At 48.5% G+C, this 25489-nt stretch overlaps 1 protein-coding gene across 1 annotated transcript in view; it reads right to left on the reverse strand.

The window, feature by feature from the left end:
- Positions 1–1094: 1094 nt before the first annotated feature.
- LOC144945188 (nitric oxide synthase 1-like) overlaps positions 1095–25489 on the reverse strand; it is a 93871-nt gene continuing 69476 nt past the window's right edge. Inside the window, exons 16-28 of the mRNA XM_078873478.1 lie at positions 23816–23962; positions 14473–14647; positions 14147–14285; positions 12638–12716; positions 10586–10779; positions 8857–9026; positions 8246–8456; positions 7562–7649; positions 7241–7362; positions 6051–6199; positions 5647–5841; positions 4295–4404; positions 1095–2979 (exon numbers count right to left, since the gene is read on the reverse strand). Coding sequence (XP_078729604.1) covers positions 2925–2979; positions 4295–4404; positions 5647–5841; positions 6051–6199; positions 7241–7362; positions 7562–7649; positions 8246–8456; positions 8857–9026; positions 10586–10779; positions 12638–12716; positions 14147–14285; positions 14473–14647; positions 23816–23962 — 1834 coding nt within the window. The 3' untranslated portion in view covers positions 1095–2924. The remainder of the gene's footprint in view (positions 2980–4294; positions 4405–5646; positions 5842–6050; positions 6200–7240; positions 7363–7561; positions 7650–8245; positions 8457–8856; positions 9027–10585; positions 10780–12637; positions 12717–14146; positions 14286–14472; positions 14648–23815; positions 23963–25489) is intronic.

The following is a 25489-nucleotide window of genomic DNA, read 5'->3' on the forward strand; positions in this document are numbered from 1 at the left end:
ATTCAGCTAAACTCAGCAATGATGTGGTCAGCTTCGCCACCAACCTTGTGATCGCAAGGTTGGTGGCGAAGCTGACCACATCAAACCGAACATGGAATCCTGTTGTTATTTTTAACAATGGCTTTGACTTTTAAATCACAAATGTTCGCACCTCTGATTTGCACGGTTGGCTACGTACTCTGTGAACGAAGTCCGACATCTTACATGTGAGCCGTTGGCAATTCCTTTCTTCCATCTGAGGAATATCACCCAGATTAGAACACTTGGTTACCTCTGCTGATGTTCCCACCTTGGTTTATGTCTTCGTGACCACTCACTTTTACGACTGCAACTCACTATACCTAGGGCTACTATGGGTTTATGTCCATCGTCTGTAGCTGGTGCAGAATGAAGCAGCCAGTTTATTGACTGGTAACGTCTAGGAATAGTCACATATCCCCTGTGCACCGTGGACTGCACTGGCTGCCAGTACGATGGCATTTTATCTTCAAAGTCGGTCTCCTGACCCATAAAGTCCGACATGACCAGGAAACCTGCTATCTGAAAATATTATTTCTCCCTACTGCCCCTTTCGACTGCTTCGATTCCTCCATTAAGAATTACCAAACATCCCTAGAGTGTGACACGAAGCTACTGGGTCCTGTGCATGTTTTATGGCTCCTACCCTGTCGAATTCCCTTGTCTGATAAGGGACTGCCTGACCGCTGTTTTAAAAAAAACCCGTTAAATATACCTCTACAAACTGGCTTTCGCAGATGAAAACTAAACTGATTGTACTCAATGTATGGTTGAAGCTCAATCTAATTTACATTTTTATGAAATGGTATTAAAAATGTTAAAATATTATTTTATGTACAGGGCCTTGGTTATAAGGTGCCTTTTTAACGGAAATAAAGTTTGGCTAAAGGGTTCCCCATGTCATTGTAGGTCATTTTACCATGCTTCACGATGTCATTGCAGGTTGGTGAAAGGGGGTGCCCAGGACCGTTTTGTTACAGATGGCATAGCCGTGGCTGGGAATTCAACTCAGGAGTACAGGTTCATAGTGCAGTGCACTGTTAGATCACAAATTAAATAACGCTCAATTGTTTTGGAGTACATCTTCATTTAATAAAGCACTTGTAACAAATAACAAATGGTTGCATAAACGAACACACAGATGCCATGCACAGATATAATTTTGTAACATTTGCAAAGCAGCACAAATCCCGAGACCTGAATTTGGTCAACTCGGAGGCCTACGAATATATTTGACGCTTAAATGTTGCACTACGACCGACACAAAAATATACTGTGACAGAAACTTTGGCAAACTCCTTAAAAGTTATTTTGGATTTACAGTAGAACTTCAGTAAATGCGGTGATGTCGCGTGTCATCTGGCGAACGGAATATAGACATCCTCAAAATGTGTTGGATGGACACTGTAAAGTTTATTGAGAGTTTGTTGACAGGCTGTAGGTATAAATTGGAGACAAACTCGTGGGTTCGGGCTCATGTGAGTGGATTTGGATTTTAGAATCTCTGCCCCGACAGATTATAGGAGTGGTCACGGTAGCAGGGGGTGCAGATTATTGTCACGCTGATTTTTTGGAGTTCTGCTATATATCCATTTACAATGAAAGCCCCAACGTTACATTTTAAAATGCGACATTGTGCCAAATGTTCACAATGCAATGAAACTATTCCTGTATTTTTTATAAAAAGACAAAAATGCAAAAACAACAAACACCGTTACCAACGTGAGATTGGCCCAATTTGTTCGATGAAAAATCAAGAATTTACTGCAGACCAGGGTGACAGGTTTTCTTTTGTAACAACGAAAGTACCAAGGCAGTGAGTAAGTACATACTGCTTTGATTAATTAATGTTATATTGGGCCTCACCTGTGCCAGTAGGAGCTGGACTTTGTACAATAATTATGACAAATAACACACACCTACAAAGATAAAGATCCCCCTATAACATATACTAGACTGTTGGGGCAAGTGCTGTTAACGAGCACGTATTAAGGCCAGTGTGAACAAGGGGATGGTGTGACCACACCTTGCCTGGCCGCCTTTGTTTACCCAGTCCTGTTTATACATTGCACCAGTTACTAATTTTAACAACTTAGGGCAGCCATGGCTGAGAATAAAACTCAGGTCACCAGGTTCAGAGTGTAGTGCGCTAACCACTACACCACCGCTCCCCAAATACATCCACACATACTTGAAGGTTGATGTTCTGCAAGACTTACTAAATTGTTCACACATAAAGAAGGCATGTAATTTAGAAATGAGATAGAATTAACTCTTTATTCGTATCACTGCAACCCGGCACGAATGCAAAGTGGTAGAGGCTTCTAGCTGTGCAGGTGTATAGGCTGTGTGCTTTACAATGAAAATTATTTAGTTGCTTCAGTTCGTCGAGACAAAATAAAAGTCCACGCGTGCAGGTGGATTGAGTAAAGGGAATGTGATGGCTAAGTGCTATGGACTCACATAAACGAACACGTAAACCCAGAGACACACAAAGAGACCCATTGACTTACATAGAGACACAGTGAGAAAATGGAATGCGCTGGCAGTAGCTTCATCATCTTTCTCTAGAAGATCAGAGCACACAGCCCACCAGCTTTCTAGTAGAACTGCCCTGGTAGGAGCCCAGCACTGGTGCATTATCATCACGTGCTGGCGTCACATTCCAATAATCGGGGCACCTGCACATGTTATAACAATGAGTAAACATGAAAACCTGGACTGTGGCAATGGGATGTGAAGACTGAAGTTTGGAATGTCCCCGGGTTAGGTAGGTAGTGAGATGTTTGTGATAACAGCAGCTTCCTCTGCCCTGCTCCAGCTCCCACAGGTGATGTTCACAGGCGAAGATTCGTGTTTACGAGAAAACCCTGTGAGACACAAAGCGGCATTAGCCCCTCCGATCGTTAATTAGGTTTTTGGAATTTTGCATCAGCAAGGTTGTTTTCACGCTGCACCTGCCTGCAATGAAGCAAAGTTAGCTTGATCAAAATTCAGTCGTCATTAATTTAGCCTCTTCCAATGTGATACCCAGCTTCTGAAGGTCTTTGGTCATTGATCGCTGACAGAGAGCACCCACTCCCGTGAGTGATCTAGGCAGCTCGTCACAATTTATACATTGCTCATGGCCGAACCAAATGAACCTGCGCGTCCTTATGATAATTTTGGTGATGTGTGGTCAGTCAGTTCTTTCACTGATGGTGCCTTTAATAGCTGTATTTGCTACGTATCCTCAGCGTATTTCGGATTCAATGACTATCGAAGGCATCGAGCTTTCGCTCTCGTACTTCACCCAGTGTCCAGCCTTAAAGCATAGGCTGCAAGGCTGCAGCTGAATATGGAAGGCAGACTGCAAATGATGCAGAACCATTTACAACAAAGGAAAACTCATTAATATAATCCAGCAATTTGAGGCAATAGTGCGGGTTACGTGGATGGTGAGTTTGCCCCTGAACAGGAGTGCTCTATCCCAAGGTTGCGCAAACTTTAGTTGCAGCTGAACTTCAGAACTAGCTGGCTAGGGGGCAAATTCCCAGTTGTCTGGTGGCCCAGTCTAATCCTGCAGACAACCTGGATATATTTAAAATGTCAATTTTACATTATGCCAATTCAATATGAATACACTTCAGTATAAATGTGTGTTGCTCTGAGGTACCTACCATATTGAAAACTGGCCATTTTGGCCAACGGGGGAGATGCAAACCCAAGCCAAAAGGACTACATGAAAATGTGCAAACACGTTTTTCCTTACAGCTACTCTTCAACTTCCATCATCATCATCATCATCAGCCATGGTCAGTCCACTTGTGGATGAAAGCCTCCCCAAGTTGCTGCCACATCTCACAACCCGGCGATGTAACAATCCACCTAGCAGCTTCAGGTGAACTGATTTCATAGCTCTATCTCAGTTGTTCTTAACCTTTACTGCAGCTTGCACCCCTTTGGATTCTCAATCGTAAAAAAACATAATGTTAATAAATACATAGTCTTTGATGAAACAAAGTAGGTGTACTAATGTGCCTGTCCTTAATTTGTTATTGATGATTTACCTTCAAAAAGAATCTGGCATGTCTCGCACCCCCAAAAAGGGCATCTCGCCACTCCCAGGGGGTGCGTGCACCCCAGGTTAAGAATCACTTCTTTATCTCCTTGGTGAAATTCGTCTTGGTTTCTGTACTGTTGATTAAATACTTCTGAAGACAATCTCATGTTGGAAAGCATTACACAATTTATGAATATGCATTATTTTTCTTGTTTTATTTTGCACGGCACTCACTCCTCGTGCTCCTTGTCACTCTGCGCGATAGACGCCGATCGCAGACGTGTGGTCACTTCGAACGTGCGCAGGGTCACGCCGAAGATGTCCTCGTGGTAGCGGCCTTCGTCCTGTGGCAAGAGGGATGAGCAGCACGCGACGCCGGTCAGTGAAGTCCGCTAGCGAGCCCCAGCCATGTTTAAGATGCATTAATAATCCACACTGGTGAACTCCTCTTCTAAGATGCATTAATAAGCCACAGGGGAACTCTAGTAGCAAGCTACCTTGGCGAGCTCCAATAATAAGCTTTGTTATTATACATCGGGAAGCTCTGATGATATGCTGCATTGATGAATTCCACTGACAACATTAATTGGTAAGCCACATTTATGATCTCCGGTGGCAAGCTACATTGGTAAGCCATACTATACTGCTGCCATCTTGCTAGGACCCTATTTGGATGGGTTTGTCATGGATAAATACAGATAAAAAATACACACCACAAACATTTACACTTTCTGCATATACATTAACTTCATTATTATGTGTGTGTTTGCATAGAAAAGCTTCATTGCATCTCAACTCTTTTTCAGGAGGGTCCTGCCAAGCCTTTTACAGAAGGGTACAATGTTGCTATATATAACCCGAATCGAGTCACTTTTACACGTAGGCTTTCGCGACTAACATTATTCACGATAACTTTTTTTGGATCAGATCGCGTACTTGGAAATGTGTCGAAAACCCACCTCCACCCAACACAGCCAATTAGTAAGGTTTGTCATGTGAACAGAACGTGACACTTTGTGTATTAGATGTCTTCCTGATGATGGTTGCAATCACCAGTGAAAGATCGTATTCAAATTGTAAATGTTGTGGGTTTGCTCTCTAACACACCAGTGTGCTGAAGTAGTGATACATTGGCAGGTTTTGTTTATGTCATACACCTTACTAATTGGCTTGGTCGGACGGAGGTCGGTTTAAAACACATTTACCTTTAAATGATCTAACCTAAAAAAGTGTATTGGTCACGAAAGCCTACGTGTTAAAATGTATCAAAATTGAGTAATTTTCTGGAAATGTATCATCATTGGGATGTTTTGGCCAATACCATTTGCATTGTGTCGTTGTGTTTTGATAGGGAAGGAAACCAGGGAACAGGGAGGAAACCCATACAAAACAAGGGGAGAACATACAAACTTCGCATAGAAAGGTACCCAAGTCAGAGATCAAACCCAAGCACTTTTTGGTGTTTTGGTGAGAGACACCACTGCGCCACCCTGCTGCCCTGTGTTCACACATCCCATGCACCCCCCGCCCCCTCCCCAACGTGTGTCCCCGTGCCCTTGCCGCTCAAGCCGCTAGCGCTCACGTACCCGCAGGCGGCTCACGATCTGCCCGGCCTTCTCAAGCGAGATGTCTCCGTGCCGGCTCAGCACCTGCTGCACCGTCTTGAGGACGTCGCCCGCCATGGTGACGTCGCCGCACACGTACAGATGCCCACCCCTCTCCTGCAGCACCGAGAACACCTGGGCAGCCAAGCGCTCGCGCAGGAGGTCCTGCACGTACATCTGGGATGGGGCAGTGTGGGGGCCACAGATGCAGCCCGAACATCAGACATGAGACACGCTTGACCTCATCTAAGACAGATGAGTGATGATGATGATGATGATGGTAATGACGGTGGTGATGATGGTGGAACTCACCTTGAGCGTGCTGGACTCACGTGAGTGATGGTAGTGATGCTGGTGATGGTGGTGGTAATGGTGACTGTGCTCACCTTGGGGGTGCTGGGCTCGCGTGAGTACGCCGTGTGCACCTCGGAGAAGACGCCCTTGCTGCGTGCGAGCTCCGTCTCGTCACGGTAGATATGATCCACGTCCCTCTCCCGGCAACCAAACAGCAGCATCATCCCACACGGATGCACACCTGCAGCACAGACAAAGATTACCATGTAGCCTCAAGAGACTGTTGGGGCAATTGCGGTAACCGAGCAGCTATGAAGGCCAACACAGCACACGAGAGGATGATCTGGCCAGTACCATACAAGGCTGCCATTATCTCCCCAATGCTGATGTTTACACACTGTACCAGGTGCTCATTTAAGACTGAGTCGACGTAATGGAGACTCCGTGTCAGTTCATATAATCGCCACTGATGTTGGCCATGAGCAGGAATCAAACGTGGGTCGATGGTTTCACAGTGCAGTGCGCTAATCACTGTACCACTACTCCCTGTGCATCTCACACACACCTGTGTGTGGATTACTGGTGGCTGAAGTGGCATGGTGGTTGAGCAAAGCATGAGTTAATGTTGTGTGGTGGTTATGGTTTTTGTTGTTGTTGAATGGTGGTTGTGTTGTAGAGGTGGTTGAGCTGGTATTAATTTGTGGTTGTTGAAATCGACATTATCGGGACATCCTTAAAACTACATATTGAGCAGCACATTGCAGAGAAACATGTGGGTTTTCATGCAGGACATAGTACTATTGAGTAAGTGTTTGTATGGAGACACCTGTGGTCGTGGATGAGTTGTGAATGAGGCTGTGATTGAGTAGTGGTTGAATTGTGGTTAGGCTATGGTTGTTTTTGAGTAGTGGTTGAGTTGTGGTTGTGGTTGAACTGTAGTTACAGTTGAGTAGTGGTTGTACCAAAGTTGTGGTTGAGTAGTGGTTGAACTGTAATTGAGTTGTTGTTGAACCCTAGTTGTGGTTGTGTTGTGTTTGTGGTTAAACCATAGTTATGGTTGAGTAGTGGTTGGGTTGTGGCTTTACCGTAGTTTTGGTTGAATTGTGGTTGTGGTTGAGCCATAGACGTGGTTCAGTTGTGGTTAAACCATAGTTGTTGTTGAGTTGTGTTTGAAACAAAGTTGTGGTTGTAGTTGAACCGTATTTGTGGTTGCATTGTGGTTGTGGTTGGACCGTAGTTGTGGTTGAACTGTAGTTGTGGTTGCGTGTGACTGTGACTGCACCTCGGTGCTCGATGTCGTGCAGCCGGTCCTGCCAGAACCCACGGAATGGAGCGATGCCCGTGCCGGGACCAATCAGGATGCAGGGCAGGCTGGGGTCAGAGGGCAGGCGAAACCCCGGGGCCCTGCCACCACCAAAGCCACCACCATGATCAGGACACCAAATACAATGTCAATTACAACAAAGAACAATGAGTGATGTTTAGAATTTTTAATGGATGTCAAAATTGCATTGAATTTATCTGGGGTCACGCATTTGGGTTCATGTATCTGGGGTTGCACTTCTGGTATCACTAGGTTCGCGGATCTGGGTTCGGAGCTCACGGGCGCACGAAGCAGGGCACACTGTGCCCGGGCTCAATATGGCTGAACCAGGACGAGCAGACTCCGTGATGCAGGGGTCCATTTTCCCCTGCACATGGGGTCACAGGGGTCACGGGGTCATGGGACAAGGAGAGGGCGCACATGTTACACCACGACCTGTTGAACAACAATATCAATCGCTACCTGCCTGGGGTCATATCTAGGGTGGCGTACTCGGTTTCTACCTCACTGACTTCAACGTAAAGCAGTCAGATTGACTGATAATCCAGCACTCACGGATTTACTCCAGTTGCACACTACACTGCCGGTCAGTCACCTCCTCATTATTCTTCTATTACTACTGCCATGGTTTCCGTTCCTGTGAACTTGATACATTCGTTCCTCCACTCGTGTTCAGAACTTGGTCTACAGACGGTACTCAACAACCACACTGCAGGTCATAACATTTATCTGCTTCTTCCCTCACACTGTATTGACTTTAGAATTACATTCAATCTTTTATTTTCCCAAGTTCTGATAATAATTTAGCTCAATTCTATAAAGATGTTAACTTTTTATCAATTACAACTTTAATAGTGCTGTTGTTGCAGACCGCTAGGCGTTTTGAGCCTTTAGGCCTTTCCTGAGTAACCATGAAGAAAAAATAAAAGTTGCATTGGGTTCCGCGATGGGCACGCGTCTCACCGTCCGTGCGATAGGAGACCACAGCGATGGTGGCGTGGATCTGTCCGGGCTGCGTGCGTGGGGACGAGCTGATGGAGTAGTAGCGCGGCTGCAGCAGCGGCAGCTGAGATACGAGCAGCGAGGCGGGGACGCGCACGCCGGGGAACTCGCACAGCGCCTCCAGCACCGAGGGGTTGCCCCTCCACTTCCACTCCTCGTAGGCCTGCTGACCCTGGGGGCAGCGCAGTGGTGGCGGCTCAGTGAAGCGTCAGCCTGGCACTCAGCTCTTTTTGATGTCCCCATTCTCTGCATTATACGACGCTCCAGAAAATAAGCAAGACGCACCCCAAACTCATGGCAGGTGTCAGTAGAGTTACACCGATCTGGTCGCCGACACCCACCTACCAGACTATAAGATGCATCCCCAGCTTTTGCTTTAAAAAACAGAGCCACAAAGTGCGTGTTATGATCCGATGAATACAGTCCTATCCCAGTGCATAGCCATTTGTAAGGTACTAACCCTAATCTAATCACAACATTGAATCCTACCTTTAACTCCATGTCTCTTACCCTCGATACAACACTGGCCCTTTACCTGACTCGCAGTAACACACTGTCCATGTGTCCCTCACCTTGGCAAGGAAGTGCAGGCGCTTGCGCTCTTCCTCGTCGTCGGTGAGCCCCGCGAAGTGGAGCAGCAGCTGTGGAGACGGGGGCGTCGTGATGTCCAGGAAGTGCAAGAAAGCCTGCGCCAGCGAGCAAGGGGGCAGCCGCCCCTCAGCCTGCCACTCGCTCACCGTGCCTGCACCACACACGCAGGAATGAGGACATCTTCCCCAGCAAACCACATTCCTTACGTGGCCAACCTGGCTGCCCAAATGAGTAAATGATACAGCAGCAAGCACTCATTTAAGGCTTTGTCACATTAGAGGAGTCGCGAGACATGTTAATATACCATACATCTCTGGCAGCCTATGCTTTTCATGGCTAAGGATCTAATTCAGGTTAATGGGATCGTAGTTGTCAAACATACACACAGTTTCATACAGATATCAGGTGGGAAAGCATGGTCTGCTGCCTCATCAGCAGACCATGCTTTCCCACCTGATGACGAACGCTTTTGTTGCGCCCGAAACGTCATGATTTATTTTATTTCATACCTACGTGACTTTACCGAAAGAACCAAAGAGCATAAAAAGATACACATTTACACAGACATCTGTTTACATTAATTATGAACATGCTGTGCTCGAGGATGTACTTGCAACGCTTGGCCACTTGGTGATGCTATTGCTATTATATATGAACCATGGGCAGCTACGTTTAATGGATAGAATGCCATTCTTTTGGCTAGACTGCAGTACATCACGGCGACTTACACATCTAACAAAGTGATCTCCATAACCCTCTATTTCAGTGGTTCTCAAGCTGTGATCTGCAGACCACTGAGGGTCCACAAAACAGTGGGAAGTGGTCCACGGAACACACACATCATCTAGAAAGATGTGTGTGATTTGAGGATTCTAACAAAGTGCGAACTGGCGATATCACAACCTATCAAACTTTGGGTTGGTGTTGGGTTTATTGTCCAGGGCTCTCTATCAAAATTATTGAATGATCCCAATGGAAGTGAATGGCAGTCACTTGAACTGATGGATATGAATGTAAATGGCAGCGTGGACAGCATCACACTTCCTAAAACTTCAGCACGCTGGGAAGCAACAGCTCCATTCAGTTTTCATACCCTGAATACACACGCTTATCAGCTTCAGCTCCGTCAACAACATCACATGCTACCATAGGAGGGGTGGTGACATGGCTTAGCCGCAGTGCTATCGCTGCTTGTTGCAGAGGTTCACGGTTAAAATCCAGCGCCAACCATAATTTATTCATATTGTGAATGTATTAACCGTAAAATTAAGCATTATTTATTTTACTGTGGACGCTAAAGATCCCGTGACATTAATTTGCTAGTGTAGGCCATTGAGTGCCAGCTCCATGGTCCAAATTTGCCCAATAAAGAACGTGTCCAAAAATTACTCGATTGAAATACACAAAGCAATTACTGGCCCCAACTGCAAAAACCTGGCAGGACCCTCCTAAAAACGAGTCATTACTCATTGAGGCTTTCCTAGGTAAACAAGCACCTCCGATTAGCACGGTTGGCTACGTATGCTGCAAAATAAGTTCAACATACATACGCATACATAGAAGCATAATCAGTTGTAGATCCCTCGACACCATAACACTACCATAAGTTACAGCACTGTGGACACCATCACGCCTGCATCAGATTCAGCACCCTGGAAAGATGCCCCTTCCGCTTGAGAACCTTCCTTCAACCCAGAGAGGTGCAATCACCGAAGGGAGTGTCGTGCTCCCGGGAAACCTGCAGGAGCACGGTCTGTGTGGCAAGCAATGCGTCCTGGAGTCGCGCCAGCAGCTCGTGCACCAGCTCGTCCCGGTTGGACGGGAACACACCCAGGTGGTCGCCCGGTTCGTAGCTCAGCTCCGGGAGACCGTGCACGTCCAGGCGAATCAGCACCGTGGATCGGCTTCAGCACCATGGAGAGCGCAGCAGCAATATTTAAATCATTACACTAACTTCAACACCATCACCAACAGTGAAAATAACTCTACATGAATCAGGACTTAACTATTTTTCTAGTCTCTTTTGGTGCTGTTTCCTTCCTAATATCTCCTTACAGTGCTCTCTCCTCTCTCTGTTCACTGCAGTGTCTTGGCAGAATATAATCATAATATTTATACTAGAGGAATTCGATGAGCTACAAAGCTAATTTTCATAGATGTCCAGTCGGGGCGGGTCAGAACGTTACAACAACAAACAATACAAAAAACACGATAAGAATGCAAAGTACAGAAAAAGTGAACAAATCGCTAAAGAAAATATACAAATAAAACTAAACTATATTTTACATTAACGGGTAAAGCTCACTGAGCTATTAACTCACTGGCGGAGCCAGTGGGGGGGGGGGTGGCACGTGCCCCCACAATGATCCGATCGAAATCCCTAATTTTGATAGGATCATTGGGGTTTATTAGTAATAAATCGGCATTTTGCCACCCCCACTGCCACTGTGTAGAATATTATTATGTGCCAGGGACTCTATGAGATGATAGGACAATAGTCTTGAGTCCATAATTGGCAATAAGTAATGGCAAAGCAGTTATAAGTGACTCACAGAATTGTGCGCACTTGCGTATACAGTGCACAACTTCCCTGAAGGAAAACACCTTCAGCGAGCGCGATGCCAATTACACACGGTTCGAATTCGACCCTCGATCGATGGCTGCGCCATCGCCGCACACGCGTCGAATAAAAAGCAAGGGACAAGCCCTTACTAACAACTATCATTTTTCATTGCTGGAGGAGTTGCCCCCCCCCCTACCTCAAAATCGTGGCTCTGCCATTGTATTAACTTATCTTTCAGAAGAGACCTGGCCACAAATGATAGCTCAACAAAGTGGCTTAGGTCGAAATTTGTAGCAGCAAAATATTCTAAATGCATGTTTCTAAATGTGGAGGGAAAAACCAGAGGACCCCGATAAATTATCCATACCACCACGGGGAGAACATGCAAACTAAAAAAATGCAGACGTCGGGGTCGCAATCGAACCCCTAACTTGCATACCAGATGAGGAAGATAACATGAGACAGCTTCCATCTCATCATGGGACCTCCTTTGCCAGTACTAAAATATGATAATAGGGTTTCCCCTTTTTTCTGGCAGCAAAACAGGTGTTAAGATGTTAAAACACCAAACTGAAACCTTTAATAAGGAATCATGTCTGCATTAACCACAATACTTGTGGTCAGAATGCAAAAAAAAGTATTGTGGTTAATGTAGACATGATTCCTTGTAAAAGGTTTCAGTTTGGTGTTTTAACATCTTAACACCTCTTTTGTTGCCAGAAAAAAGGGGAAAACTTATTATCACAGCTTCCATCCCATCCAGTGCTTGTTGTTTGCAACCAGTTAAGATCATGGTCTTCCCCAACACCAACGTTGCCACTATCATCACCATCCTTTGCAGCCAGTCACCATTTTTGCTGGCCACGTGTCCAACGTGCATTAGCTCCCCCTAATAATATCGGGAAATGTGATTCTTAGCAGAATGATGCAGGTTTAAATAACTTTAAGCTCATATTCTTGATCACGACTCGGCCCAGGCTTGGCTCTGGATCAAGTGAGCCAGCTCAATGCCACGCTTAACCTGAGCAAGGTCCCAGCCAGGCTCCAGAATTTAATGAGCTGATCCAAGCCATGCCTTAGCCGCTCATTCGTCTTTGAAAGCAACTGAGTATCTCTAGCCTGAGCTGGGCTGTGTTAGAGGCCAAGTCAAAGACGAGGCGAGACTAATAATCTGGCCCTTCGTTTGTGCTGCTGTCGACCTGGAGTTGCTGCTTTGCAGATTTTCCCGGGAAATGAGCGGCGCCGAGGAAATCTTCCGCTTGTGGATCTTAAAGAGAGCTGCATGGCGAGGAGAGGGCAAAGGGTCACAGGCAATAGGTCATTGAGGCAGGGTCAAGAATAAGGCCTTGGCATGGGATCACCCACCCTGAACTAAATGAATATTTTTCGATTTAAAGCTTTCGTGACTGCAGGGATTCATCATATGCAAATTCCTTTGTCAAAGCGCCCTCCTCCTCTAACCCAGCTTAAATATACATTGCCAAGCTTGGTGGTGTTCATTCAGACGCTGTCTTTCCGACAGCCCTGTTCTTCACCTGAGGACGGCTGCTTGCGTTGTGGCCGAAACTTCGTAAGAATTGTATTTTATTATGTTAAATTTTTATTATTTAATTATTTCCCTTCTTCATGACTTTACCGAAAGAACCAAGAAGATAAATCAATATTTTACCAGTTTAACATTAAGTTAAATGGTGCAAGTTTTCTGCAATATTGTTTAATGCAAAAATCATGCAGCAATATTTAAACCCATTTAGCTATATTTACTGAGCTACAAAAATGTGGAAATTAAGATGCATTTCGATCGCGTAAATATATAAATGTCTCGTTAAAACCCGCCACCACCCGACACAGCCAACGAGTAAGGGTTGTCACGTAAACAGAACATGTCAATTCGTCACTAGTACAGCACACTGGTGTGTTGGAGAGCCAAACCACACCATTTACAATCCAAGTACGACGTTTCGCCAGTAATTACAACCAGCTTCATCAGGCGACAGCCAGAATTGTGGAGAAGTCCACTTGTTTCGTTCCTTATATAGAGGCGTAGACATATTTCTGATTGAGAGCAGGTCAAATACTTATTTCCCTCATTAAAATGCAAATACATTTATAACATTTTTGACATGCGTTTTTCTGGATTTTGTTGTTGTTATTCTGTCTCTCACTGTTCAAATAAACCTACCATTAAAATTATAGACTGATCATTTCTTTGTCAGTGGGCAAACGTACAAAATCAGCAGGGGATCAAATACTTTTCTTCCTCACTGTATATCACCACTGATCTTAGTGATGACCAGAAATAAACCCCAAGTCACGGATTTTAGTGCATTGCGTTACCGACTGCACTACTGCTCCAATGGTAACACGAATGGGCAATTACAGATTTAGAGTCCTTTTGTGGCAGGGTGGCAAAGCTGTAGCCCTTGTGCCCCACAGCAAGAACATCCTGAGTTATTTGTGTGGAGTTTGTACATTCTCCTCCTGTTCTGCATGGATCTCTTCCAGATTCTCTGGTACACTCTACAGCTAAAAATCAATCAATATAACTGGTATTGGCCAAACATTCCAATGCTGAAAAATTACTTGCAAATTACTCAATTGGAATGACAAACAGCAACATTTCCCCCTACTACAAAATATTGGCGGGACCCTACAAAACATTTCTCGAGGTTCAGTGAAGCCTTCCTGCCAATGCAGTTCGCAAGCACCTGTGATGAGGTCGGGGGCCTCGCTGGCCGGCACGAGGCGGTAACGGTCAGGGCGCCATGCACGCTCACTCCGCACCAGGGAATTCGCCACCTTGTCCATGTTCACGTCATCTCCGACGCAGAACACGTCACACGCAGCCTGAAATTCCATTGTGAAAATGGGCAACAATTCTGAAATGGATCGTTCTCCGACGTATTTTCAGCTTTACTGCATGTTGTTCGGCATGATATCCAACATTTCACTCCACCTGCTGAGAGCCATTCCTAAAGAAGCTTCCAGCACGATGAGCTTAACGTGAGCTGGGTTCATGGTGAGAGATCAGCACCTGGAAGACGCGGCGCGCCCAGGTGCGGAATGCTTCCTCCTGCCCCCCCAGCTCGTCTCCCTCCCCTATTCGCAGGATCCTCTCCCCACCCAGGTCTCCCAGCAGTGCGTCCACTGCGTGGCCAAACGCCGCAAAGTGAGGGTAGGCACGGGAGCCCAGCCCAAACACCGAGAACCTGAAAGACATCGGCACCACGGAGACACCATAGAAATATTCCGCGCATACCACAATAACCACAATTCATATTCTTTGGGTCTTTCGGTAAAGTCACGTAGATAGGCGTGACTTTACCGAAAGACCCAAAGAATATGAATTCCTGCAGTCACGAAAGCTTTAAGTCAAGATTTAACCACTATTAATTTTATAACCTTTTAAGATATAGGCTTCACAAAGTGTTTAAACTCCAACTGAATGCCCTTCTTGATGTTAAACAATGGATGAATCCATAAAGGAAGGGGGTGTGAGAGAAATGGGAAGAAAGCTCTGTTAGCCCCTGGAGCCTTACAGGAAGTGTTTTGTCCCCAACCAAGGATAGACCACGGGCTCTCAAACCATTGTGGACAGTAACTCCCACTTTAGGAATCTGTCAGGACAAACAGGCCCGATTTCCTCTACCCTTCATAGACAATCCCCCTTCTGGGGTAACCCGTCCCTTAGAATAGTGGGCAAAGGGATTAAGTTGCCACTCTGGAAAGCAGTCTTTCCTACAGATTAGAGACGCCATTACTAAATCCCCAAATAATGACCTCTCTAGCGACTATCACCCCGTAATTAAATGTCTCTCAGTAGGATGGGATAAATACAAAATGGCGGAGGCATATTGACTCCCTCACTCTGGGGAAGAACAGACCAGATTGAAAACTAAAAGGCTATGGAAAGGACAGTTGAGTTATGTTGTCCCATTCCAGAAGAGGACACAAATCTGGCACGCCCCTGCTACCGGTCCTAAGTTGCTCCCTTTTAAGGTTATTCAATACGAACGTATACATGGAACTTATCTCACCAATGAGAAGAGGGCAACGTTCTCAAACACCTCTCCAGACTGCCCTAGGTACCCACGGGGCACCACCCAGACTTACCTGCATGCCTTTTGGCCGTGCCCGGATATTACTGAATTTCACTTGGACATTGACAAGCACTTTAGTAAAATCTGCGGCACAAGCGTTAGGCCCTCGGTAGACTCCTTTCTATGGAACTTGAAACCAGTCAGACTATCATAGTCACAACACACTCTACTCCAAGCCTTTAATGTTATAGCGAGGAAAGTCATCCTAGCTGACTGGAAAGACCATGAAATATATAGAAACGATAAAACATGACATAATGGATAAAATTCAGCAAGTAAAAATACATCTCACTACTGAGAAATATTAGTAAAAACATAATTGAACAGATATGTCTTCAGGACAGTGATTGGCAGATCCTACTGAGGGTGATGAAAAGTTCCATAGATTAGGATGGTAATTCAAGTAGGTTATATCACCTTCAGTGGACATTTTGAACTAAAATCTAAATAGTCCAGCATTTTGTGAATCAACTAAACAACTTGGGTCAAAATGAGATAGGAGTTGAATAAGGTAAGAGGGGACGAACCCTTATAATTTAAAAGCAAAATTTGAAATCTACTTGAAAACAAACTCGGAGTCAAAGTAATGAGGCCATAATTGGAGTAGCATGGACATATTTCTGGCAGCAGCATTTTGTACATATTGTAGCCAGGATAATTGCTTTGTAGATATTCCAATAAGGAGAGCATTGCATTAATAGTTTTAGATTAAAGAATACAGTACACCACGGAAACTTCTAATTATTGAGCCCAGCCTGGACAAAGAAAACTTAAACTTACCAAATGCATACCATAATAGTATCTGCGCTCGATTCACAAAAGCATCGAGGATTTAAATCCAGGTCAAGGGTGTCATACGTCAAGGGTCAAAAAAGCAGGTACCACTTTCCAGCAAGTCTAAATTGGCAATTCTGTAAAAGACTGGCTGCCACCATGGAAATAATAAGTGACACTTATAAAAATGTAATGCGGGCGTAAACGGCCTCGCGGATATGACGTCACGGGGGGAGGGGTTAGGTCACGTGGGGGAGAGGGGTAAGCTCTTAAGGGCGCTAACCGGAAGAGACAGGAGGAGAGTATGGGAATAAAGACAGGAGGAGGCCACGCAGGGCAGAGGGTGGAGAGTGGCGAGATCGCCACGCAGTGGGACTCGGCACCGTCGGCCAGGGGTGTCCGGGCACGGGTGGAACGGAGAGCAGCGGTGGGGCTGCAGCGAGAGCAGCTGAGAGACTGCACAACGGGTGGAGAGGCTAAGAGGGAAGCCTGCAGCAGAGCTGCATCGGGAGTGGGAAAAGGCTACGTGAGCGACGGCAGCTATCAAGCTGCCAAGCGGAAGGCTCTGAGCGAGGGCCGTGCGGGGCAAAGTTGTAAGAACCCAAATAAAGGACAACGGAGACAGACACAGTGGAAGAGTCCTTTATTACACTGGTGTCAGAAGTGAAACGGCATGTCAAAACAGCTCAGAAGAAAGAATATTCCTGCACCATCATCTGCTACATCATCCGACGACGACGACCTTCCTCAGGCGGTGGACCTGCCTGCGATGGAGGAGGAGATCCGAGCGGGAACGAGTACGGGTCCGGGAGTACAAGATGTCGCTGCGTCGGTGGACCCGTCCACGCCGGAGGACGCGGACTTACGATGGAGGCAGATGGCGGCGCAGCTGGAGACCTTGAAAACCGTGCTGGCGCAACTGTGCGACCTCGTCACGCCGGCGACGGCGTTGGGGAGGCCCGGTGGTGATCCGCAGGCCTCGGCCTTGCCTGCGCTGCCAGCGCCATCTGCCACGCGGCACGAAGACGCCATCTTGGGCGTGGCAGGGGAAGAACGGCGGGAAGCCGCCATCTTGCGCTCTCCGCGGCGGGGAGCCGCCATCTTGGACACGTGGCGATGCGACGCCATTTTGAATATGCCGCGTGATGAGTCACCTGCTGAGGACGGCGCAGCAAGGAGTCGCAGCCGTCATCTGACAACTGTTAAAGAATTCTCCATCGGTGGCGATTGGAGTGCTTTCGCCTGCAGATTTTTGGCGGCGGTGCGCTCCGCCAGGTGGACTGACGCAGAGGCCCTGGAGGTTCTACCAACTCTTCTCGACGACGAGTCGGTGCGATTCTTCCGTTCTATAAAGGCCGAGAAAAAGAAAACGTTGAGAGGAGTTTTCGACGAGATGGCGGATGCATACGAGCCGCCGGATGATGCTCACCGCCGGTTTGTTCAACGCCAGCGAGCACCCGAGGAGTCGCCGGTGGCATACAGGGGTGCTGTCTTGGAGTGAGCCATGGCCGCATACCCGGAGACGGAGCCTGACCTACTCGAACCCCTCATTTTGGGCAAAATGCTCGAGCTGTCCCAGGATTTGGGGATCCCTATGCTGGAGTGTGGCCACGAAAAGCTGACATCCTGGGCGGCCGCAAAGTGTCTTGATGCCCAGTTTAACCTACGCCGCTGGAAGCAAGTCACGGCGTGGACGGGGGGGCCCATCATCGAGGGAGGTGCCGTGGGTTGGGATCCTAAGAAGGCGGTGTACGTTCCTGACGGGGGGGGCCCGCAGGAGCTGACAGCCGCCTCTGCTCAGTGGTCGGCCCGCGGTGGACTGGGGCCGCGATCTGCGCCGCTGACGCAGGAGCGTCGGGATGGAGGGCCTGCGGCGCGGAGCAACGACATCGAGTGCTTCCGCTGCGTTCGTAAGGGCCATTACGCCAGGGACTGCTGGGCCCATATCCCAGGTCCGCCCCAGCAGGAGGCCTCGACAGCGGACGTGCCGCGGAAGGATCCTCCAGGACAGGCAAGTCGATGCGCACCAGACACCCGGCAAGGCTTGACACCTCATTCATCACCATTGTCACGCGATCCGGGTGTTGTTAATAACGGGAGGCCATCGACTGGGCCATGTCGCTCAGTAACGCAGTGGCGTAAATTGGCACGGCGGTTCGTCGCGGCCGCTACTGGTTCGTCCACTGTACCGGGCTCTATACAGGGGGTGGACGTGCGCATTTTAGTGGACTCCGGGGCGTCCGCGACCATTATATCGGATGTAATTTTCCATCTGTTGGACATCCCACCAGAGGCCGTGCGTCCGGTTTACGATTCCTGCGTTGCGGCGAACGGGGGTAGTATGGGCATTGTGGGCCAGGTGGACGCCAATATATCTATCTGGGGAGTGTCGGCCTCGGGAATTGTGTTAATTTCGAGGTCCCTTGCGGTTCCGTGTTTGTTGGGAACTGATTTTCTGGCCAAAATGCCCATTCTAATTAGAATTAATGAAAACTGTATCGAATTACCGGGGGGTCGTAAAATTACATTTCTGCCGTCGCCTTGGGGGCGACCTGCTCCGGTCGGCCAGGTGCAGGCGCTGTCCGAGGTATCTGTTGACATTCCACCGGGCTCACAGATGCTTATCCCTTTGCGGTATCGGAAACCTCTACCTGGTCGAGAGGGAGCAACTGGAGTTTTGTTATCGCCGTCCGCTACTATAACGGGCGGATCGGCGCTCGTAGGGGCACAGACTATTATCCGGCCGGACCAGCAGCCATTTTTGCAAGTGCTTAATGGGAGTACGGAAAATGTATGTGTACCGGCTGGAACAGTTGTGGGACACGCCACCACAGCGTTTATGGCCCAGGACTATCTGGGCCGCCGGGAGATGGTTGCCGGTGTTTCGGCCTATGCGGCCCCAGATAATCGCTGGATAGCCGAATTGTGCGGAGGAAATTCTTCCCTTTCCGGGGAACAACGGTTCGCGCTTCGCGCGCTATTGTTGAATTATTCGGATGTGTTTAGCTCCGACGATCTGGACTTGGGACGCACCTCCCTGCTTTCTCATCATATTGACACGGGGGACGCTGCTCCTATTCGGTTGAACTCGCATCGGATGAGTCCGGCAGAGCGAGATCATGTTCGAGGGGCAGTGGACGACATGTTGGCTGCGGACATAATCTCTCCATCTAATAGCCCATGGGGTGCGCCTGTTGTCTTGGTTAAGAAGAAAGACGGGAAATTGCGATTTTGTGTGGATTTTCGGAAATTGAATAAAGTGTCCGTGGCAGATGCGTACCCCCTGCTGCGTATGGATGATTCCCTCGATGCCTTGTCGGGGGCGAAGTTCTTTTCGACGCTGGATCTTTCTTCGGGATTCTGGCAGCTTCCCCTCGATGAGTCCTCGCGGGAAAAGACTGCTTTCCGTACGCCGCAGAGGTTATTTCAATTTAATTGTCTTCCGATGGGGTTGAATGCTGCCCCCGCCACATTTCAGAGGTTGATGGAACTGGTATTAATGGGGTTGCAGTGGGAGACATGTCTGATATATTTAGACGATATTATCGTCTTCAGCCGCACATTTGATGAACATTTACTGAGGTTGGAGGCGGTGTTCGCCAGGATGCGTTCCGCAAAATTTAAATTCAAACCTAAGAAATGTCACCTACTGCAACGGTCCGTGCGCTATTTGGGACATATCGTTAGTGCGGACGGGGTTGCCACGGATCCGGACAAGACGGCGTGCGTCCGTGACTGGCCAACCCCGGCCACGGTGGGGGATGTGCGTCGGTTTTTGGGGTTTGCTTCATATTATCGTAGGTTTGTTCCCAATTTTGCAACGATCGCGAGGCCTCTGCACCTCCTTACGGGTAAAGGACGAAAATTTGATTGGGGACCGCCGGAGGAGGCGGCGTTTCAAGGCCTGAGCGATCGGTTGGCTACGGCGCCGACGTTGGATTATCCAGATTTTGATCACCCCTTCATTCTGGATATGGACGCGAGTGACACGGGCATTGGGGCCGTGTTGTCGCAGTCCAAAGGCGGTGTGGAGCGCGTGGTTGCGTACGGTAGCCGGGTTTTGTCTCCCGCCGAAATCCGCAACTGCGTCACTCGCCGGGAACTTTGGCTATTGTTTACTTTCTCCGCCAATTTCGACCATATCTCTACGGCCGTTCGTTTATTGTGCGCACGGATCATGCGGCCTTGCAGTATGCCCTGAAGGTGGACCAACCATCCGGCCAGCTGGCGTGGTGGTTGGACACGCTGCAGGAATTTTCCTTCCAAATTCATCATCGGAAGGGGGTGCGTCACGCGAATGCGGACGCGCTCTCTAGGTTGCCACAGCGATCCCCTTGCGCGTGCGCGTCGGGGACGCATAGGTGTGCGCCGATCCAGCATCCCCCTCAGCCTGTTGCGTTGGCGGTCGAGGTGCCTGAGGCTCCAGTGGGGCCGGGACCGGCTGATGGGGTTTTGAACCTTCCAAGGGCTGTATGGATTAGTGAACAAATGCTGGACGATTCATTGGGCACCCTGCGGAGTCGGGCTGCGAAGGAGAGTGTGGGACCGGGTTCTGGGGGAACGCCGGGAACCACTCTCCGCGATGGAATGCTGATGTGGAGGGAAGGGTTACAGGAACGCTGGCGTGTTGTTGTACCGGCATCCTTGCGGAACGAATTGATTAGGACTCTGCACTGCGACACGCTGTTACATCTGGGGGTGCAGAAGACCCTATTGACGTTGCGGCGAGATTACTTTTGGCACGGCATGACAACGGATGTCGTCGGGCACGTTCGCGCGTGTCCCGATTGTGCCCGGCGGAAGCCGCCTAAACACCCATATGTGCCGCCGATACAGTCTATTCGGGTGTCTCGAGTTAATGAGCTGGTGGCGTTAGATATTTTGGGACCCTTCCCGCCATCCGCTAAAGGTAATAAATACTTGCTAGTTGGGGTGGAGTACCTCTCCCGCTGGCCGATGGCCTGGCCCTTGCCCGACCAGTCGGCGGCGTCCATTACGGACGCCTTTCTATTCGGGTACGTTATGGACAAGGGGGCGCCGGAGAGGCTCCTCACGGATCAGGGCCGAAATTTATCTTCCAAATTGTTGGGGGAAGTGTGCGCGGCTCTGGGAACTAAAAAGATCCGGAGATCTCCCTACCACCTGCAGACGGATGGTATGGTCGAACGGCTGAATCGGACTTTGTCCGCCATGCTGTGTCACACGGTGAGTGAAAAACAAGCGGATTGGGATTTGCATATCCCTGGGGTACTCTCGGCATACTGTATGACGCCGCATGCGTCTACAGGATATTCGCCGTTTTTCCTTATGTACGGTCGCGAAAACGTGCCGCCGATGGATGTGCAGTTGGGAACAGGAGTGAGGGGACCTACTAAGCCTCTTCCTGATTACATTCAGGACACCGTTCGCCGCGTCACTGAGGCGCGGGAAGGGGCCCGCATGGCTACGGCCAAAGCCCAGGCCCGGAACGAACGGTGCACTCGACGCTCTAAGGGGAAGTGCCCCTGGAAGGTGGGGGACATGGCCTGGCTGCATTGCCCACAGGTGCGGCCAGGGACCTCCCCTAAATTACATAAACCATGGCAAGGGCCTGTTTGGCTCATCGAGGTTCCCAACCCACAGTCTGCACGCGTTCGGTTCGGATCTCGGCGTTGGTACGTTCACACGTCTCGCTTGAAACCATATGTGGCCCCTCAAACGGATGCGTCATCTCCTGATGTTGCCTTGCCGGTGTCTGTTGCTGCCGACGCACCCTTGCCTGTGCCTGTTGACCCTGCAAGAGCGCCTGTCATGCCTTTTACAGACAAGCCGGCCGTGACACTGCAGGAGACAGGGGACTCTGCTCGGGGTGGGCCTACCACGGCTGTGGGGACGCCGAGCCCCGCCGCCCTTCTGACCCCGCCGCGGACATGATTGCGGGACACCCCGGACTCTGGCCCTTCAGGGAAATGGGACCGTGGCGTTGGCGGGCCTCCAATAGCAACAGGAAGTCTTGATCCTGTCGCTCTTAAAACCCCGTCGCGTTCTCAGTCTGCAGGGGGGCCGCCGCCCGTCCGGGACGGGCCGGCGACCCGCACGCGGTCGAAGTCCCTTACTTTTCGTTGATTTATACTGTTCTTGTTGTTATTGTTATATTTATTGTATGCTTCGTTGTCCTTGCATGTCTGATGGTTGTTGGTCGCTCGCATTACTTGTTGTTGTTGTTGTTCAGCCGAGGACGGCTGGAATTTTCTCCATGGGGGAGGGTGGTGTAATGCGGGCGTAAACGGCCTCGCGGATATGACGTCACGGGGGGAGGGGTTAGGTCACGTGGGGGAGAGGGGTAAGCTCTTAAGGGCAGTAACCGGAAGAGACGGGAGGAGAGTATGGGAATAAAGACAGGAGGAGGCCACGCAGGGCAGAGGGTGGAGAGTGGCGAGATCGCCACGCGGTGGGACTCGGCACCGTCGGCCAGCGGTGTCCGGGCACGGGTGGAACGAAGAGCAGCGGTGGGGCTGCAGCGAGAGCAGCTGAGAGACTGCACAACGGGCGGAGAGGCTAAGAGGAAAGCCTGCAGCGGAGCTGCATCGGGAGCGGGGAAAGGCTACGTGAGCGACGGCAGCTGTCAAGCTGCCAAGCGGAAGGCTCTGAGCGAGGGCCGTGTGGGGCAAAGTTGTAAGAACCCAAATAAAGGACAACGGAGACAGACACAGTGGAAGAGTCCTTTATTACAAAAACATGTTTCACCCAGAGGTCGCAAGGTGCTGTACAGAGCTAAAAGCAAGTAGGTAAATAACTCACACAATTATAAAACATAATATAAGCACGCAGGCTCATGATTTCACCACGGATACAAATATACCCCCACACTCCCAAAACACATAACTAAATGAACAAGGAGAAAGGCCTTTAAGAATGTGGGATATCCAATGCTGACAGCCCAGACTGGCGAATACTTGGGCAAGGAGATACTTGAATTGCATAGCTATCCAACGTGTTTTCCGGTTGTCATGCGTATTGTTCAGCATTATACCTGCCATTTCACTCCATGTTCTAGTAGCTTCTTTAGGAACTAATACATTAATTTTGTTTGACATTGCATGGCCAATAAACGCATCTCCTACACAGGTGGATAAAATATAGTTCCACCTGTGACTGTGGAGTAGGATAAATGGATTACATAATCAACTACTCGCCCATCACGACCATTGAACAGCAGCACCAAAACGATCCACCAGCTTACAGCCAGCGATCTTGAATGGCCGAAGAACCCAGACATCGATATACATATTAGTAACATTTGCCACTGTTACAAAAGAGAGCTGCTTATTTCTGAAAAAGCTCTCAATATGTGGAGCAAATTATCGGACATCAAAACAACATGAGGTGCAATCCAAAAGCACACCAGATAACCATACGGCACAACAACTAACATCTACAAAGCGTTACACGGACTTGATGGTGACTGCAAAAAAAACACAAGGATAACCAGGGGTGCGCGCAAACCAACATGCATGTCACTACCTGACATTGGCCAAGGGTCCCGCACTCTGCAGCCGCTCCCGCTCACCACCGGCAGCACCACCGCCGGTGCTGCTGCCACTGGTCTCCTGGGAGGAAGGGGGCACGTCTTTCCCTGAGGACACACTGTTAAAGCGAACCTTGTAGCTCCTGGAGGCCAACCCCGAAAGGGAAATGGTAGAGGTGGAGTGGTGATACCGCCGGTGCGAGTTAAGAGACAGGGTTAGAGGTAAGGTAAAGAAAATAGTATGGTTAGAGTTATGGGTTAGAGTTGTAAGAGTTACGATTTATAATTGTGGTCAGAGTTATTGTCGTGGTTGTGGTTCAAGTCGGGATTATAGTCATGGTGAACATGAAGGTTGATAGTGTTTGTGTAAAGGTCATGGTTAGGGTTATGAGCATAGAGTTAGTATCAGTGATGGTTATAGTCATCGTCAGGGTTAGGGTTCGCATGAGAGTTAGGGTTAGTACCCGGGTTAGTGTTAGAGTTTGGGTCAGGGATAAGATATAATTATGGTTAGGGATAATGTTAGGGTTAGTAAGGGTTAAAATTAAGGTGAAGATTAGGGTTAGGGTTTGTGTCAAGAATTTAGTTATTGTTAGCATGAAGTGTTTTGGTTCGGGATATGGTTACGGGTATTGTCAGGGTTAATGTTTTGTTGGGGGTTTGAGTCATGCTTAGAGTTATGGTGTTGTGGTTATGGTCAGATTAATGGATTAGATGTATTGGTCAGGATTATGTTGTTAGGGTTTCGGCCAGCATTACGATCAAGGGGAGGGTAAGACACACAGAAGCGTGGAGAAGTAGGCACCAGTTAAACAGAAGCAGCCCCATTGCAGTGGCAGTCACAAGCAGCAGGAGGCCAAAGAAGCAGCAGCGATTTTATTGAAAGATACGATTAAGTTCAAAGAATCACACACAAGCGACATGTGCGTAAATGTATTTACGCATGTATTTAAACATTTATGTGCATGCATGTTTACGTACATAAATGAGTGTGTATGTGCAAATGGGTTACACATGTTACACATAAAATAGTTTAGGTGTATGCACAATAAACGTGTGTGGTGTGCAGTGAATGCCGCGTGTCATTGCCAGAACAACAAATTTAAAACAGACGGACACACAGTTGTGCGGGCGTGGGGGCCATGGCAGCGTTGGATGGGGAGTGGAGCCAGGACGGGCAGCAGCGAGGGGAGGGGCGCAGAGGGGGGGTGGGAAAGAGAAAGCAGGTGCCTCGGGGTCAGCAAATACAGCACACCACTGCACCACTCACCCCAGATTGGCTTATGCGGTCAGAGAGCCAAACAAAAGATTACATGGCTTTCATGGACCGTGCTGTAGGAATAATTTTGGACTGTACTGAATCTCCAAAAATTCTAAACAAACATAAGATCCAAGTCCGATTCAGTACAATGCATAAAATCCGTGATCTGATACCATCTGTGAAGGATGTCGTTCCTGACTTACAGTATCCTGGAGTCTACAAACTAAGTTGCAGTTGTGGTGATTGCTACATTGGAGAAACGAAACGTCATGTTTCTGATCGTGTCCGCGAGCACAAGTCAGATCTGAAACACGGCAGAACTGATTCTTCGGCCGTTGCCGATCATTGCTACAACTCTGTGGGCTCTCATGAAATTGTCTTCTCCGAGACCAAGGTGCTCTGCAAATCT

Source organism: Lampetra fluviatilis, chromosome 37, assembly GCF_964198595.1.
Source record: "Lampetra fluviatilis chromosome 37, kcLamFluv1.1, whole genome shotgun sequence".
NCBI classification, from domain to species: domain Eukaryota; kingdom Metazoa; phylum Chordata; class Hyperoartia; order Petromyzontiformes; family Petromyzontidae; genus Lampetra; species Lampetra fluviatilis.